This window comes from Myodes glareolus, chromosome 13 (genome assembly GCF_982192425.1).
Source record: "Myodes glareolus chromosome 13, mMyoGla1.1, whole genome shotgun sequence".
NCBI classification, from domain to species: Eukaryota; Metazoa; Chordata; class Mammalia; order Rodentia; family Cricetidae; genus Myodes; species Myodes glareolus.
In genome coordinates, this window is record NC_142038.1 from 53,458,825 (window position 1) to 53,472,866 (window position 14,042).

Below are 14,042 nucleotides of genomic sequence, written 5' to 3' on the forward strand. Positions count from 1 at the left end.
TTCTGAACTCTAAGTCCTGGCTCTCCTTTATCCTTCACTTTTTTTCTTATCTCTCTCTCTCCTTGAATTTCATTGTCGGCAGCAAAGTGAAGCCATTGGCGCTTTCTCCAGTCTGCCTAGAAATCTCCCTATCTGGATCGTACTGTTCATTAGGCACCTTATTAAATTTTTTTGTGTTTCCACAGGCAACAGCATTGCTAAGCTTCTGGCCCTGTATAATTAGGTTCCTCTCTTCTGCGTCCAAGGGCTTCCTCTTTGCTTTCTTCTCCATGCTCTGGGAACAGCCTTCAAGTCTTCTGACTCCCACTACACCCTTGTGTAAGGTACTTCTTGCTGCTCCACCCGCAAAGTCAAAGAGGGACGTGGAGGCAGTAGGACTAGGATTGGAGAGGCCGTTCCGTTTCCATAAGGACTCTTTCCATAAGGAGAGCTCTCTCCCTCCAGAAGATTGAACTTCTCTGACTTTTGCTTCCTAACTCCCAAGACGAGGATTGATTGAGGGGCAGGGGAAGCCAGGATGCCATAAAAGCAGTTCTTTAAGGAATCCAGGTAAGCGAATTGCAGCTTAGACCTGAGAATGTGGATGAACCTTCAGATTTGTTTCTGTTTAGACTATAGAAGCCAAAAGGATTTGCAGACAGGCAAAGGATAAAGAATGAACAGAGTGTCACGAGGTCTTGAACCATTTATGGAGCTGGAAAGATGGCGTTCATCTTTATGTGCACATATGTGCATGTGTGTGTGCTTGCGTGTGTGTGTGTATCTGTGTGTGTGTGTGTGTGTGTGTGTGTGTTTGAGTTTGCTCAAGTAGAAACTTTTTTTTGATACTTAAGGTCTGAGACTCTAAGAAGTATCCAAGTGGAGATGTAATATTGGCAGAAACATGAAGAGGCCTTCTAGTCAGGGAGTATTAGCCTCAGGCATTTTGGTGTTTCTTGGCTGGGAACCTAAGAAGTAACCAGCAAAAGGATTATGTGGTCAGTGAAGAAAAGAGAATCAGAGAGGGGACTGTTTTAGAGGCAGAAAGTGAATGTTCTGGGTACATGGGGACACAATATGTGTCTGCAGCATTCTTGGCTGCTCTTTACTCCTACGTACAGTAAACACATAAACATTGCTTTTCAGTATACTACTCCAAGTCACTGTTTATACTGTCAAGGATTGTGTATGAAGTATATGAAATGCTCGCTCCTTGGTAGCATATAAATTCAGAGTGAGGAATAGGCAATCAGATGGCCCCATGAGTGGCTGAGATAGTAACACCTTTGTTTTTGGATGCTTCAGTGTAGTTTCCTATGCCATGTTATTTAAAATATGTACAGTTGACTTCAGGCTATGTGTCTCCAGGGGATGTGACTACTGGTGGGTTGTGCGTGTCCCAGTGAATGGCCCCACAGCCTTCCACATGTGGGCAGCACTAACTGGGCCATCAGAGGGATTGATGATGATGATTGTGGTGATGATGGTGGTGGTGGTGATGATGATTGTGGTGATGATGGTGGTGGTCATGGTGATTGTGATGATGGTGATGGTGATTATGGTGATGATGTTGATGGTGGTGGTGGTGATGGTGATGATGGTGATTGTGGTGATGGTGGTGGTAATGATGGTGATGATTGTGATGATGGTGATTATGGTGATGGTGGTGGTGGTGATGGTGGTGATTATGGTGATGGTGGTGGTGATGATGGTAATAATGATGATGGTGGTGATGATGATGGATGGTGGTGATGATGATATGACCTGAAGTTGGGAAGGGGAAGGGAGACAGGTTGGGGAGTCTAGGGGCTTGGGGGAATTAGAGGAAAGTAGTGGGGGTAGAGTGGGGATATATAAGAATAGAATGGGTTTTGGATATGAAATTTTCAGAGATTAAACTAAAAATATATTTTAAATAAACCTTTTATTTTGGTTAGGCGTGGTAGTTATGCCTATAATCTTAATGCCTTACATCTTTGGGGGAGGCGCTGAGACAGGAGAATAAGAAGGTCAGTGCTGACCTGAGCTTCATAGTGAGGTTCAGGCCCGAAAACAAAGGACTGGGTATGTAACTTGGTGGTAAAATGCTTGCCTAGCATGTACAAGACCCTGAGTTTAATCCTCAAGACACACACACACACACACACACACACACACACACACACACACACACACACACCCTATATGATAAAGGGTAAAAAAAGCATGGCCAGGAGTGATTTTTGTAGAAAGAGAAACTTGGATGACACAAACCGAAAATCACCTTGGGTTTTAGTGGATCGTGGATGTCTCTAAGGTAACAGGCGAGGACAGAGCGCAGCACAGATGTAAGCAGGTGGAGCGAGACTGTTCTGATTGCTCTAGTTTCTCAGTGAAATAAACAGTGTCTTCAGCCGAGAGCATGGAAGGAAGAAGAGAAACTGCCAAGGGATCGTCTTGGTGGAGAGAGTAAGTGTTTGACACTAAGGGTGGTGATGAGCGATTAGTTTAGCTTTGAAATGTTTCCCTAAAGGTCCATGCGTTAAAGGCTTGATCTCCATCTGAGGACTTTACTAAGAGGTGAGTAGATCATGAAGGCATTAACTTCAGTAATGGCTTAGTTTACTGAGAAGTCTGTATTGAGCAGATTTTGAGAGGAGAGGGCGTAGGTGGAGAAGCTGGGTTGCTGGAGGGCGGCTTTTTTGAGTTACAGCTCTTAGTGTTCAGACCTGAGCTCTCTGCTTCCTGATTACCTGACATGTAACAAGCTGTCACCTCATGTTCCTGCCACTGCAGAGTGATACGCCACCATGTGTACCTTAAACCCACATCTGTCTTAGCCCCCTCCTCCCTTAAATTGATTCTTTCAGGTATTTGGCTATGGTGATGAGAAAAGGAGCTGATTCAGAAAATTACCTAATACCCTGATGTTGTGCAGTCTGAACCTTTGGTGTGTGTAACCATTGGGTGCCTGCATAAGGAAGACATGGTCACAGTTAGCTCTGTGTCCCCACCTGGTGGGCCTTACAGAGGGAAGGATGTGTAAGGGACTTGGATGCTTACAAATGCATGACTGTATTGGCTAACCGAGCCTGTGAGGACGGAGTAAGGGGCAGAGGAAGGGACGACGCAAAACCGCTGGGATCACTGATGTCTCCATGCGTTCAGATTGTTAGAGGAGCAAGCCGAGGAGGTGGGGTTGATGGCTGAGTGTGGAGTCTGGGGTCAGGTTATACACTGCTAGTGTTCAGACGCTTCCAGAGAGTGGATTACCAGTTTTGTGCAGATGGCTCCAATGACCAACTGTTGTTTTGGCCCATAGTGGGAGATTGTTCTAGTACGGTCCTCGGGTTTTAGTCATTCATACCAAGGAGAAGTTAAAGTCATAGCCTGTTAATGTTGCTTAGAGGCCCTGGGATCTGTACCCAGAGAAAAGAGCAAATAGCTGTTGTCACAGCCCTGGATGTCTTGGAGTGCGAGTGTGAATTATGTTGAGTCCTAAACTCCCCAGGATGACCTATTCTGTCTTTCCTTTTCTTTCTTTTTGAAATCTTTGTGGCTCATGCATCTCAGACTCTTTTGATGTCTTAGAAATTGTTTTGCTATTTTAAACAACAAAACAATGTTTGTGACAATTCTTTGGTTTGCAGAAAGCACGATTAAGCGGCCTGGTACCACAGGCCTGTAATCTCAATGACTTGGAAGACAGAGGCAGGAGAATCATAGGCTCTTCAGCCTGGGCTGTATACAGACTAAGTTCCAGATGAGGCCGTGCAAGCTAGTGACATCTTGTTTTAAAATAAGAAGTAAAAAAGGACTGGGATGAAGCCTAGTGGTTGAATTTATGAGCTCAGAGTTGGTAAAGCATGCCTGAGACCCTAAATTTAATTCCCAGAACCAAGGAAAGGAGAAAGAAAGCATTAGAAAACATAAATGTAGTTTTTTTGTTTTGGTTTTTTTCCAGACAAGGTTTCTCTGTATAGCTTTCGGGCCTGTCCTGGAGCTAGGTCTTGTAGACCAGGCTGGCCTAGAACTCACAGAGATCCACCTGTCTCTGCCTCCCAAGTGCTGGGATTAAAGGCATGTGCCGCCAGCACCTTGCCAAATGTAGTGTTCTTAAGCTACATAGCGTTCTTAAGTTCTTTTGTTGTTTGCTCATTTTTTGAGACAGATCTCACTATGTAGACCCAGCTGACCTCCTGAGTGCTGGGATTAAAGTCATGCATCGCTGTGCCCAGCCATTCCTAAGTTCTTAAAGGAATCATCATTACACCCATTGAAAAGTAAATACAGTAAAAGTATACATATAGTGGATTCTGATCATTTTACCTGCTAGTGTCCTCTCTCACCCCTTACCCTCTCCCTTTGAAGACATTTGTCTCAACAAGGCTTTCTCCTACTTTGATCTCTTGTGCGTGTGACCCACTGAATTCAATCGGGTCACTTACCTGAGCATGAGCAGAATGATTTTTTACTGGAACACGGACAGCTTATCAATGTCTGCACCCGCCAAAGGAAACAATTCATCCATCTCTAGAAACCATTAGCTGCTAGTATTTCGTTAGTGAGGGCTGAGGCCTCGTGAGTCCTTCTCCCGTGCAGGATGAAATGGTGGTATGTGCAGCAAGGTCACGAGTGCAGGAGGCATGACTTGCTCACGGCTCCTCCTTTGGCTCTCACAGTCTCTCCCCTCTTTTGTGGCGTTCCCCGGGCCTCGCAGGGGGGTGATACAAGTGTCCTTTTGCAGACTGAGCACACTGACCAGTTGCAAGTCTGCATTCACTGCCGTCGAGGAGTGGCAAAGCTGTTCATCCTTGCGTGCTGCCAGTTCTTTACTTAAATTGTGGAGGAGTCAGTGTGCTATGAGAACGCCAAATGAACAGTTGGCAATGGGCATGCCCAGAATTGAATATATATCTATAGCGAAGGTTAGAATATTGATCTAGTGGTATTAGAATTTAGAATTTTAATTCAGAGACTGTTACCTAGAAAATTGGTGAAATTGTGACATTGCTAGCTGAGGTGGATGAAAGGAGCCCAGGGCATTTAGCCAACAGTGTCAGAGACGGCAAGGCTCTGGCATTTTCCTGCTAGTTACTCCAGTGCTGTTATTAAGATTGACAGGCGGAGGGAGAGAGGACACCTAACTGCTTGCCTCTTCTATCCTGGAAAAAGACTGAAAGCAGGGAGGACAGTGGTCTTGTTTTCTGAGTAACTATTAGGGGCGTACGTTAATAAGCAGGCATCATGAAATGGGGTAAGGCAGAAAGATGTGTTTTTATTTACTGCTGGTTTTGTGCAGAATAGGATCTAGTCCAGTTTGTGAATTTACACTGGGGGGGGGCGGGTAAAATTGATAAGAATGAGGAGGAGAGAGTGACTACCTATCTGAGAGATTCTCCTACAGAATACAGGCTGTTTCTCCTTGGGGCCATCTGGATAGACAAGATGGCGGCACACCCAAGCCCAGTCCAGAAATGCCACACCCTGGTTGCCAGCATCACATAGTGTGATCCTGAAATCTGTTTTTATCTCTTCCCTCTTACCTTGTGCAGGGGAAAGGACAGGAACAAGTAGGACAAGCTCTCTTTTTTCTTTCTAAAAATTATCTCCCAGCCTTGTTTTTGTTGTTCTGATAGAGCACTTGAGACTGGCACATTGTATCAAGTTGATTTAGTTTGACTTATGGTCCAAGGGACTAGATGCCCAAAAGGAGGCAGGTGCATGTGGCAAGGCCTTGTACTGGGGTGAGCAAGAGGAAGAGACAAAGCAGGAGGAGCCTTGTTTCATAGCAGCCCTGTTCCCATGAGGAGTCCATCCCCAGAAAGGCGGCATTAATCCATTCGTGAGGGTGACACCTCACGAGGTAATAGTCTCTTCAAGGTCACTCTCTCAGCACCGTTACACTGTGGACCGAATTTCATCATGAGTGTTGGGAGAGTATTGGTATCCAAGCCCCAGAATGCTTTGTGAATGCGGATGTCTGAGCTATTGGGCAGCACCAGTTTCAATACAGTGTTCTCTTGCGAAGGCTGTGTCGTCGCTGATGTGTTCATCAGTGGAGGAGGGCTGGGGAGATAGTTCCGTGGATAGAGGGCCCTGACGTGCAAGCAGAAGGACCCGAGTTGGGATCCCCAGCATTTATGTCCGTGCTGGGCAGGGTGAGGCTTGCCTGTAGCTCCAGGCTGTGGGGCAGAGATAAAGAGATCTCTGGAGTTCATTGGTCAGCGAGCCTAGACAAATTAATGACCTTCAGGTTCAATGAGAGACTCTGTCTCAAAACATAAGGTGGAACACAAAGTTGAGAGGAGGGGGAGAAGTTGGGAAGGAATGTGAACAAAATACATGGTATGCACATGTGAAATTCTCAATGAAAATATCATATACTGAATATATAAAAACCAGGAGAAACAATTGAGAAAGACATCAGATATGGAGCTCCGTATGCCACATGCATCCACATAAACACATGTAACACACACACACACACACACACAGAGGCACTGAGACAATTGACATGTATTTTATAACAGTATAAGGTTACATAAATCTCGAGGATTTTTATCATGAACATTTGTTCAGTGTTTTTTTCTTATTGTAGTCTTTTTGCATTTCTCTTGCAGTGTTCCTTGTGTGTAATTTTGTCATGTATGTACTCATTTTGTGCACTTTTTTATGCTCTGTATTATAATTCTAGGTACATCATTAGCTGTGCTTTAAGCACCTTGAGGCTAGAGGCCCATTTTACTTCCCAGGTCAGAGAGCCTGGTGTGACATAGAAAGGTATCAACAGAGAGTGTTCTGTGCGTGCTAAAAGGCTCAAAGCCCACCTTCAGAACTTTAAGATTGGGATATTGCATTCAGTAGCAAATATATGCATCCTTTTCCTCTTGGGTGTGAGCAGCAGCCTGGTGTGCTCGGTGTGAACAGACGTGCTGTGTGTGGTTGCTTGTTGATGGCGAGCAGTGGCCGTCATACTGCGGCTGCTTTGGTGCCAAGGTCATATCTTTCCCTTGGTTGAACATAAGTGGATTTTGCATTTCAGGATGCTGGCCTGTGGAACCCGGTTGATTATGTTTATTATTTACGTTCTGGAGCATTTATCATTGTCTGACCTCCATCACCTCAGCCTTCCATTTTCATAAAATGAGATTTGTGCCTGGCAAGCTGGATGGATGTGTAGTTAGCATATCTGCTGTGCGGGGAGTTGATGGAGTGACCTATGATGGATCTTGCTTTGCTTTGTACAAGCTGCAGTTTCTGTCTCATCTTAGGAACTTTACTGTGCTTTTTTACACAGAAATTTAATCATTCTCCTGGAAAGAGGTTGAACTGTACAGATTATCATTAATATGCTTTATCTGATGCACCAAGCATCTTTCCTATCCTTTCAAGATAAAAGCGTCCTCCCTGTTTTCTTTTCATGGCTGTTCCAGTATTTGAAAAACAGAGGAGACAGAAAAATGGAAAATGACACAGTGTATACACAGGCTGAGCTCCATGGCACACCATTAACATAGACCACTTTTATGTTCTTCTGTACCAGCCAAAAATAAACATTTTACTACCCCAAATGCCTTGAACTGAAGAGTCTATAAAATTTGACACTTTGTTATCATTGTAGAAGAGAACATTTAGAAGCTTTGCTCTCATTGGCTCCTTATGGTTTCAGTCTTCCTTCCCATCCCGCCCATTCCTCTTTTGGTACCCTTTGTGTCCTCTTGTGTGTGGGGTAAGTCCTAAAATGAAGACCCAATATGTGAACCAGCTTTGACATCCGGGGAACATGGGAAGAACCTCTAAGGGCCCATCTGTCTCCAGTACTCTCTCTTACGGGCTCTGTGGATGATACCAGCATTGATGATGTCTTGAGCCCAGACACCCAGAGAGAAGAGAGCCACCGACCTGCAGAACTGAGATAATAAACGGGTGTTGTTGTAAGCCTCACTTTTTTGGTGACAATTTGTTAGGTAGCAGTAGAGACCTAATCAGCTGTCAAGTGGGTATTTGTGTTTCTTTAGGTTTCCCTCTGAAGTACATAGGAATACTTAAATCTTTTAAAAACTAAGTCTTATGTATCCCCCATGTGTGTGCACTTGCAAGCGTGCGTGTGGTATATGTATGTGAGTATGGTCGTGTGCCGTGTTGCACACTCAGGCTGCCAGGCTTGCACAGCGGTTGCACAAACAGCGCAAAGTTCTCCTTTGCGCCATCTCCCCGGCTTCGAACCTTCAAACCTCACACCGAGGGAACGGAATAGTCTGTCTACATTATGTTTCCGTCTCATGGGAAGAACCCTTAGCTTCGGATGCAAAGAAGAACGAGTCCGCTTTGCGCCCAAAGCACAGAGCAACAAGTGGGTTGATGTTGCTCTACACGGTGAGTCAGCATCTCCCTCTGAACCAGGGTTTCGGCACCAAAGCAGCATCTTTGGTCATTGTGGACACCACAGTACTTCCCTTGTTACAGTCTCTGCTTCAAATGCCTCTTCTGTTTTAAGTTGGTGAACTTGTGTGTGTTGGCTGCTTTGTAAACATCTTGCAGATGTAGAACTGCCTTGAGAGACGGCGGCCATTGGGTGCAGATGAATTGAGGCTAGTGCTTTAGTCGTGTGTCTTAATGGGGCACTTAGTGTGAACATCTATCATATATCATTGAAATAGAAGGTAAGGGATCGCATAACATATTAGTATCACTGTTTATAATAACGGTTCACCCAAGGGAAGGAAAGAGAACACTGGGGTAGGTAGGTAGGTTCTCCTGGCCTTTGTTTGTAGCCCCTGAGTGTTGGGGGTGGGGGAGGTGTGATCTCATTCGGGTTAATGCAGAAGGACGTTTAGGCAAATGTAGATGGCTCCTGGGTGTGTGTGGGTCCTCCATATTTGTCTAGGGTAAATGATGGAGAGGCTCCATCTGTCCCCATCGACCCTTCAGTGCCTCCCGTGAGACCCCGAGCCTCCCCTGTGCAGCTGCGGCTTCTCCCTGCTCCTCTTGCAGATGGAGAGCCGAGGCTGGAGACTTGCTCCTTTCAGTGATTTTTGTTTCTCAGGAAGAAAAGGAAAGCCCATCTGCAGGGCCAAGAATTCCCTATCCCTGCCTGAAACTCTGTTTGTTAAAGGTTAATCTGCATTAATAAGCAAATACCTTACATGGTCTAAAGCCAGTTACCAAGAGTGAGCGTCCCCCCTTAGTAATGACTGTGTGTTGCCTAGCTGGGGGTGAGCCAGTGCTGAAGACTTTGTGTGAGGTCCTGTGTGTGAGCTGCGTGGAGACCCTGTGGGGACATGCAGAGGTTTCCAGTCCTTTGCCCCCTGTTGCACGGTGATGGCAGGGAGATCCAGCTAGAAACCCCCATGGCTGTGCTCCAGAACTCATGTCCTCAGCTGAGCTGACCTCCCCTCTTGGATCCTGAATGACTGTGTGAGCTAATTTAATTGCTTTCTTCCTAATACTGAGGAACAGTCGTTACAGGGTATGGGGCAGCTAGTGAAGAGGTTGAGGAGATTTTATGGAGGCATGACTCAGGGGGCTATGAAGGAGGACTTTGGAAAGACACTTAGAGGGTATTCTTAGTGGCCACGGATTTCCAAGTAATACACCTCATTTGTAAATGTCTAGCGGCCACCTACCCTTCAGTGAGTACAGCCCAGCTGAGGATCATTGCTGCCCTGCCTCTCTGGATGCCAGCAGCGAGCACCTTCCTCTCTCTAATACTCTAGCCACAGAACGCTCCATAGTGTGTTTGTGGATGTGATATGATGTACAATTGTTTGCTTGTCTGATATCTAAATGGCTTTTGAGTAATATTTCAGAAATACTCTCGATGCAGAGGTGGACGGAAGCATCTAACTTTATCATTGCCTCTTTCCGTTTCACAGTATTGGCTGGACCCAGCAAAAACTCTTGCGGAACACAAGGAGCTAATCAACAGTAGGTATTTAATTTTCATTTTGTGAGCGGGTGGCTTGGGCTTGATAAAATGTCTGTGATTAGTTTAGTGCCGGTGAGGGAACAATAGGACCGGGGGTCGTGATCGGGCTGTGCACTGTGAGATTCTCCAGACTGAGGCGGTTAATCTCATCAGATTCAGTGGAGCCTGTGACTGTAGCGAATGTGTCCTAGGGATACACCCTCTCTTGATTTTTATCTGTGACTTTTCTATATGTTTGTCTTTAAAACTTGACCTTAAAAAGGAAAAAAGGAAGAGAGGAAAGCGTTAGGTCCTGGGCTGTGGAGTGTTTTGTTGTCATGCCGCAGGGCCCGTGACATGAAAAGTTTCTGTGACTTTGGGGAGAGGTCATTTCTTGTCAGGGGTTAGTTTTTAGGATGATAAAAATGAATTATTAGGGGAGTTGGTGTAATTAAATATATACTCTTTAATCTCAGTATCCATACCCAAGGTTTTATTTATAAACACATGTCCAAACAAAAGTATACAAAAGAATAATCAGTTACAAATTTTTGTGTTAAAATTACATTAATTAAAAATTTGAAACATTTTGTGTGTAATTCACTGACATAAAATAATTCATGTTGCTGTAACTATCACTGTCTGCATAATTTTTCATTATCCCAGACTGACCTCTGTAACCAATGAATCTTTTTGTTCAAATGGTCACTGACTGCCAATCAGAGCCTAGTGGGCCCTTCTGCCTCTGGGCCCCATCGCTCCCATGCCTGCCTGCCCTTTCTCTGTGGTCACATTGGCTTTATGAGCGTTGATGGATCTCTGCACAGGAATGCAGCCACAGCAAGGAACTGGAAACCTGGGAATGCAGGGCCCCCAGGAACAAGTGCAAATTCCCTCAACATCAACATCATTGTTATCATCTCCAGCTTTCTACCTTTGTAGAGACCAGCAAAGTTTATAAATTACAGCTCGGGCCCATTCGGACCAATTAAGAAAACAACTATCAGAAACTCAGAAAAATTTCAAGAATAACCATTTTAAAATAAAAAATAAAATTAAGAAATGTCAGCATTTTAGTGGCCCACAGTTGTTCATGCCTGTAATCCTAGTAATACAGATGCTGGGGCAGGGGGATTGCCACAAATTGAGGGCAGCTTGGGCTGTACAGTGGATCCAGGCTAACTGGACTAGTTAGTAAGTTTTTGTTTCAAAAATAAGCAAATACAGGGGCTGGAGAGAGGGCTCAATGATTAGAACATGGGCTGCTCTTCCAGAGGACCCAGGTTTGATTCCCAGCTACACAGTAGCTCATAGCCTATGCAACCCTGATTCCAGGGAATTTAGTGGTGTCTTCTGGAGAGCAGACATACATGTGGTGTACAGACACACATGCAAACAAAACACCCATGCACATAAAAAGACATAAGTCTTCCAAAATTTTAAGATGGGTTTTAAAGCATGCCAAAGTTTTGCTCAATTTATTAGGATATTCTACTTAAACATCATTGTAAGAAGCAATATTTTTTCATATTCAGTAATGCTAAATGTTTGATGTATCATGTGTATAAAACACAATCTCACCTGAAGAAACAGGTTGTGGAAGACTTTTTTTTTTATCTCATCAAGTATTTTGATAGTTAAGGAAAATAGCACAGTCAGTATAAGCAACCATCCAAAAGGTAGGCCATTGCTAGTAGTCAAGATTCTCCTAGGTAAATCTGGATTTACTTGCCCTAAACTAAGTGGAAATTCATATTATTATTAAGGCACTGTAAAATGTAGTTTGAAAAATTCCCAGTGTCTGGTTCCTCCATGGTTTTTGGATAAAACAAAATGATATTAGCTTCACTTTAAGAGTTTCTTAACGTTGATGGCATAGAATAGACGGATTTCAGATACTGCTAAGTTAGTGACTTGCCTCATCAGCATCTCATTTTTGTAGTTAATTAGAAAAATGTCTGGCTAGGAATAGTCTTGCATATAAATGACCATTTCTGGAGCCATAGATTCTCTACCAGGTGCTCCCACGAGAGTTTGAGCTGAGGCCTGTTTTCCCAGACTGTAGAAGGCCGTGCCCACACAGCACCAGATACTAGGTGTGCATAAGCTTTATTCTCATCCCATGGTTTCAGGAAAGTTGCTCAACTCCTCAGAGCTTCACCTGCTTTGTGGCGGTTTCCAGGCTGTTGTTGTTGTTGTTGTTTGAGACAATGTCTCACTATGTATCCCTAGCTGACTCGGGACTTACTGTGTGCCAGACTGGTCTTGAACTCACAGAGATGCATCCGTCTCTGCCTCTTGAGTGCTAGGATTAAAGGCGTGCACCACCACACCGGGCAATAGGAAGTGACACCAGCCCCCTCTGTATGCCAGTGGAAGAGGCCAAAGCCTATAAAGAAAATGAACTCAAGCTGAGTGTTATTCATTGTGCATTCTTCAAGTTTCTGCTTAGCTGCCCATGACTGGACACAGATGAAATGTCTGTGCCGGGTGAATAGGGTCATCTGTCACGTTCACAGAGTGAAAGTCGCTCCGGAGTCTATAGAATGCCCCTTCTCTTTGTGCGCTACTTAGCGGCATGCGCGCCTCCCTGCCCACCCTAGGCGAAAGCCCAGCCGCCTGCGGGCACAAGCAGACCCCATCTGCTCAGGAGCAGGGCTTGATTGACACAGACCGTTGGTTGTCAGTGGACTTCCTGCCTCTTCTAAATATTTAATAGTCTTGCCTCCCTGGTGTCTGTGTCGAGGGGTATGTTTGTCATAAATACAGTGATTGAATACACATAAAAAACTCAATATATGGATTAGTTAGGAAATTAGAACAAAGGTTTTAAAATGTAGATTTTTTTAAAAAAAATCTCTAAGTGTTGGAAGGAAGAGATGAAGGCAGAGATGAAGGGAAAGGCATGGGCCTGCTCCTGATGTCCTGTGTATGCAGTTAACCGGGCTTTGGGAGAGGACAAAAACATGTGTGAGCATGCGATAAAAGCAATAACATGGTTCGAATATTATAAATTGACGTTATTTTTATTACTTGATCTAATTTGTTTCTTTCACCCGGCCTTTAAGTTATGACTTCATTAATTTAAAACTGAAAGTAGATTAGGGTTTCCTTGTATCGATTACATGGCATCAGCTGTTTCCACCAGGCCCACGTTGGTGGGGCAGAGCCTTCGCTGAAATAATCGCTTGCAACACTGACAGTTGCTTGGAGCACAGAGTAGTAGAAAGCCCTTTCTAAAACAAAGGACGTGGTGGTTGGGAGGTGGGGACCAGAGGACCAGAACTTCAGATCAGCCTCAACTGTATAGCAGGTGGAGGCCAGTGCAAGCAGTATGAGATCTTGCCTCAAAATAAATAATAAATAAATAAATAAATAAAATTTAAAAAGCATATTAGATCTATTAATAATTACTGCCAGCTTGGAAGTTCAGCATTTTTGGAAACAGTGCAAACCACACCCACTCACCCTGAAATAACTATTTCTAGTATTGGCATACTACAATATAGCGGTACCCGAGGGACCTGCATACTCCTGCACTGTGTGTTGACTTTTATATTTACCCATGCATGTGCAATTCCAGGCTTTGTTTCTGAATTTTTAAATTTTGTTTTTGTTGTCTATAGATTTAATTCTTCTGTGTGTGGTAAATAAATAAGACGTATCTTTTTTTTTTTAACCTATGTGAGGATATATTTTTCTATTTAGAATAGTTAACAGGGCTGGAAAGATGTCTCAGTGGTTAAGAACAGTGGCTGCTCTTACAGAGGACTCTGGTTTAATTCCCGGCACCTATCTGGCAGATCACAACCATCTGTACTTCCAGTTCCAGGGATCTGACCCCTTCTTCTGACCTCTGAGAGTGACAGACATGCTTATGGTGTGCATATGTATATTCAGGCAAATACTCATACACATAAAATAAATAAATTAAAAAATTAGAATTGTTTAAGAATGTAACAGATAGTGTGCTATTACATGGCTTCTTTGATTATTATTTTTAAGAACTATACATGATTATGAAAATATTGGGTAATTAATTTGCAGAGCACTGCTACTTCCTCTTCCCAGCATTTGCCACAGCTTATACTTCCTCCTGTATTTTTTCCTGAGACAAACTACATATATTAACTTTTTTCCCTATGAGGTGTTGAGACTGTAGACTGTCAACCCT

The 14,042-nt window shown here is 44.0% G+C and overlaps 1 protein-coding gene across 2 annotated transcripts in view; it reads left to right on the top strand.

Annotated features, from left to right (window-relative positions):
- The window catches only part of Epb41l4a (erythrocyte membrane protein band 4.1 like 4A), a 200,599-nt gene that overhangs the window by 103,799 nt on the left and 82,758 nt on the right, over positions 1-14,042 (top strand). For both annotated transcript variants that reach the window (XM_048442513.3, XM_048442512.3), the window contains exon 4: positions 9,837-9,888. In XM_048442513.3, the coding sequence (XP_048298470.2) occupies positions 9,837-9,888 (52 nt within the window). The remainder of the gene's footprint in view (positions 1-9,836; positions 9,889-14,042) is intronic.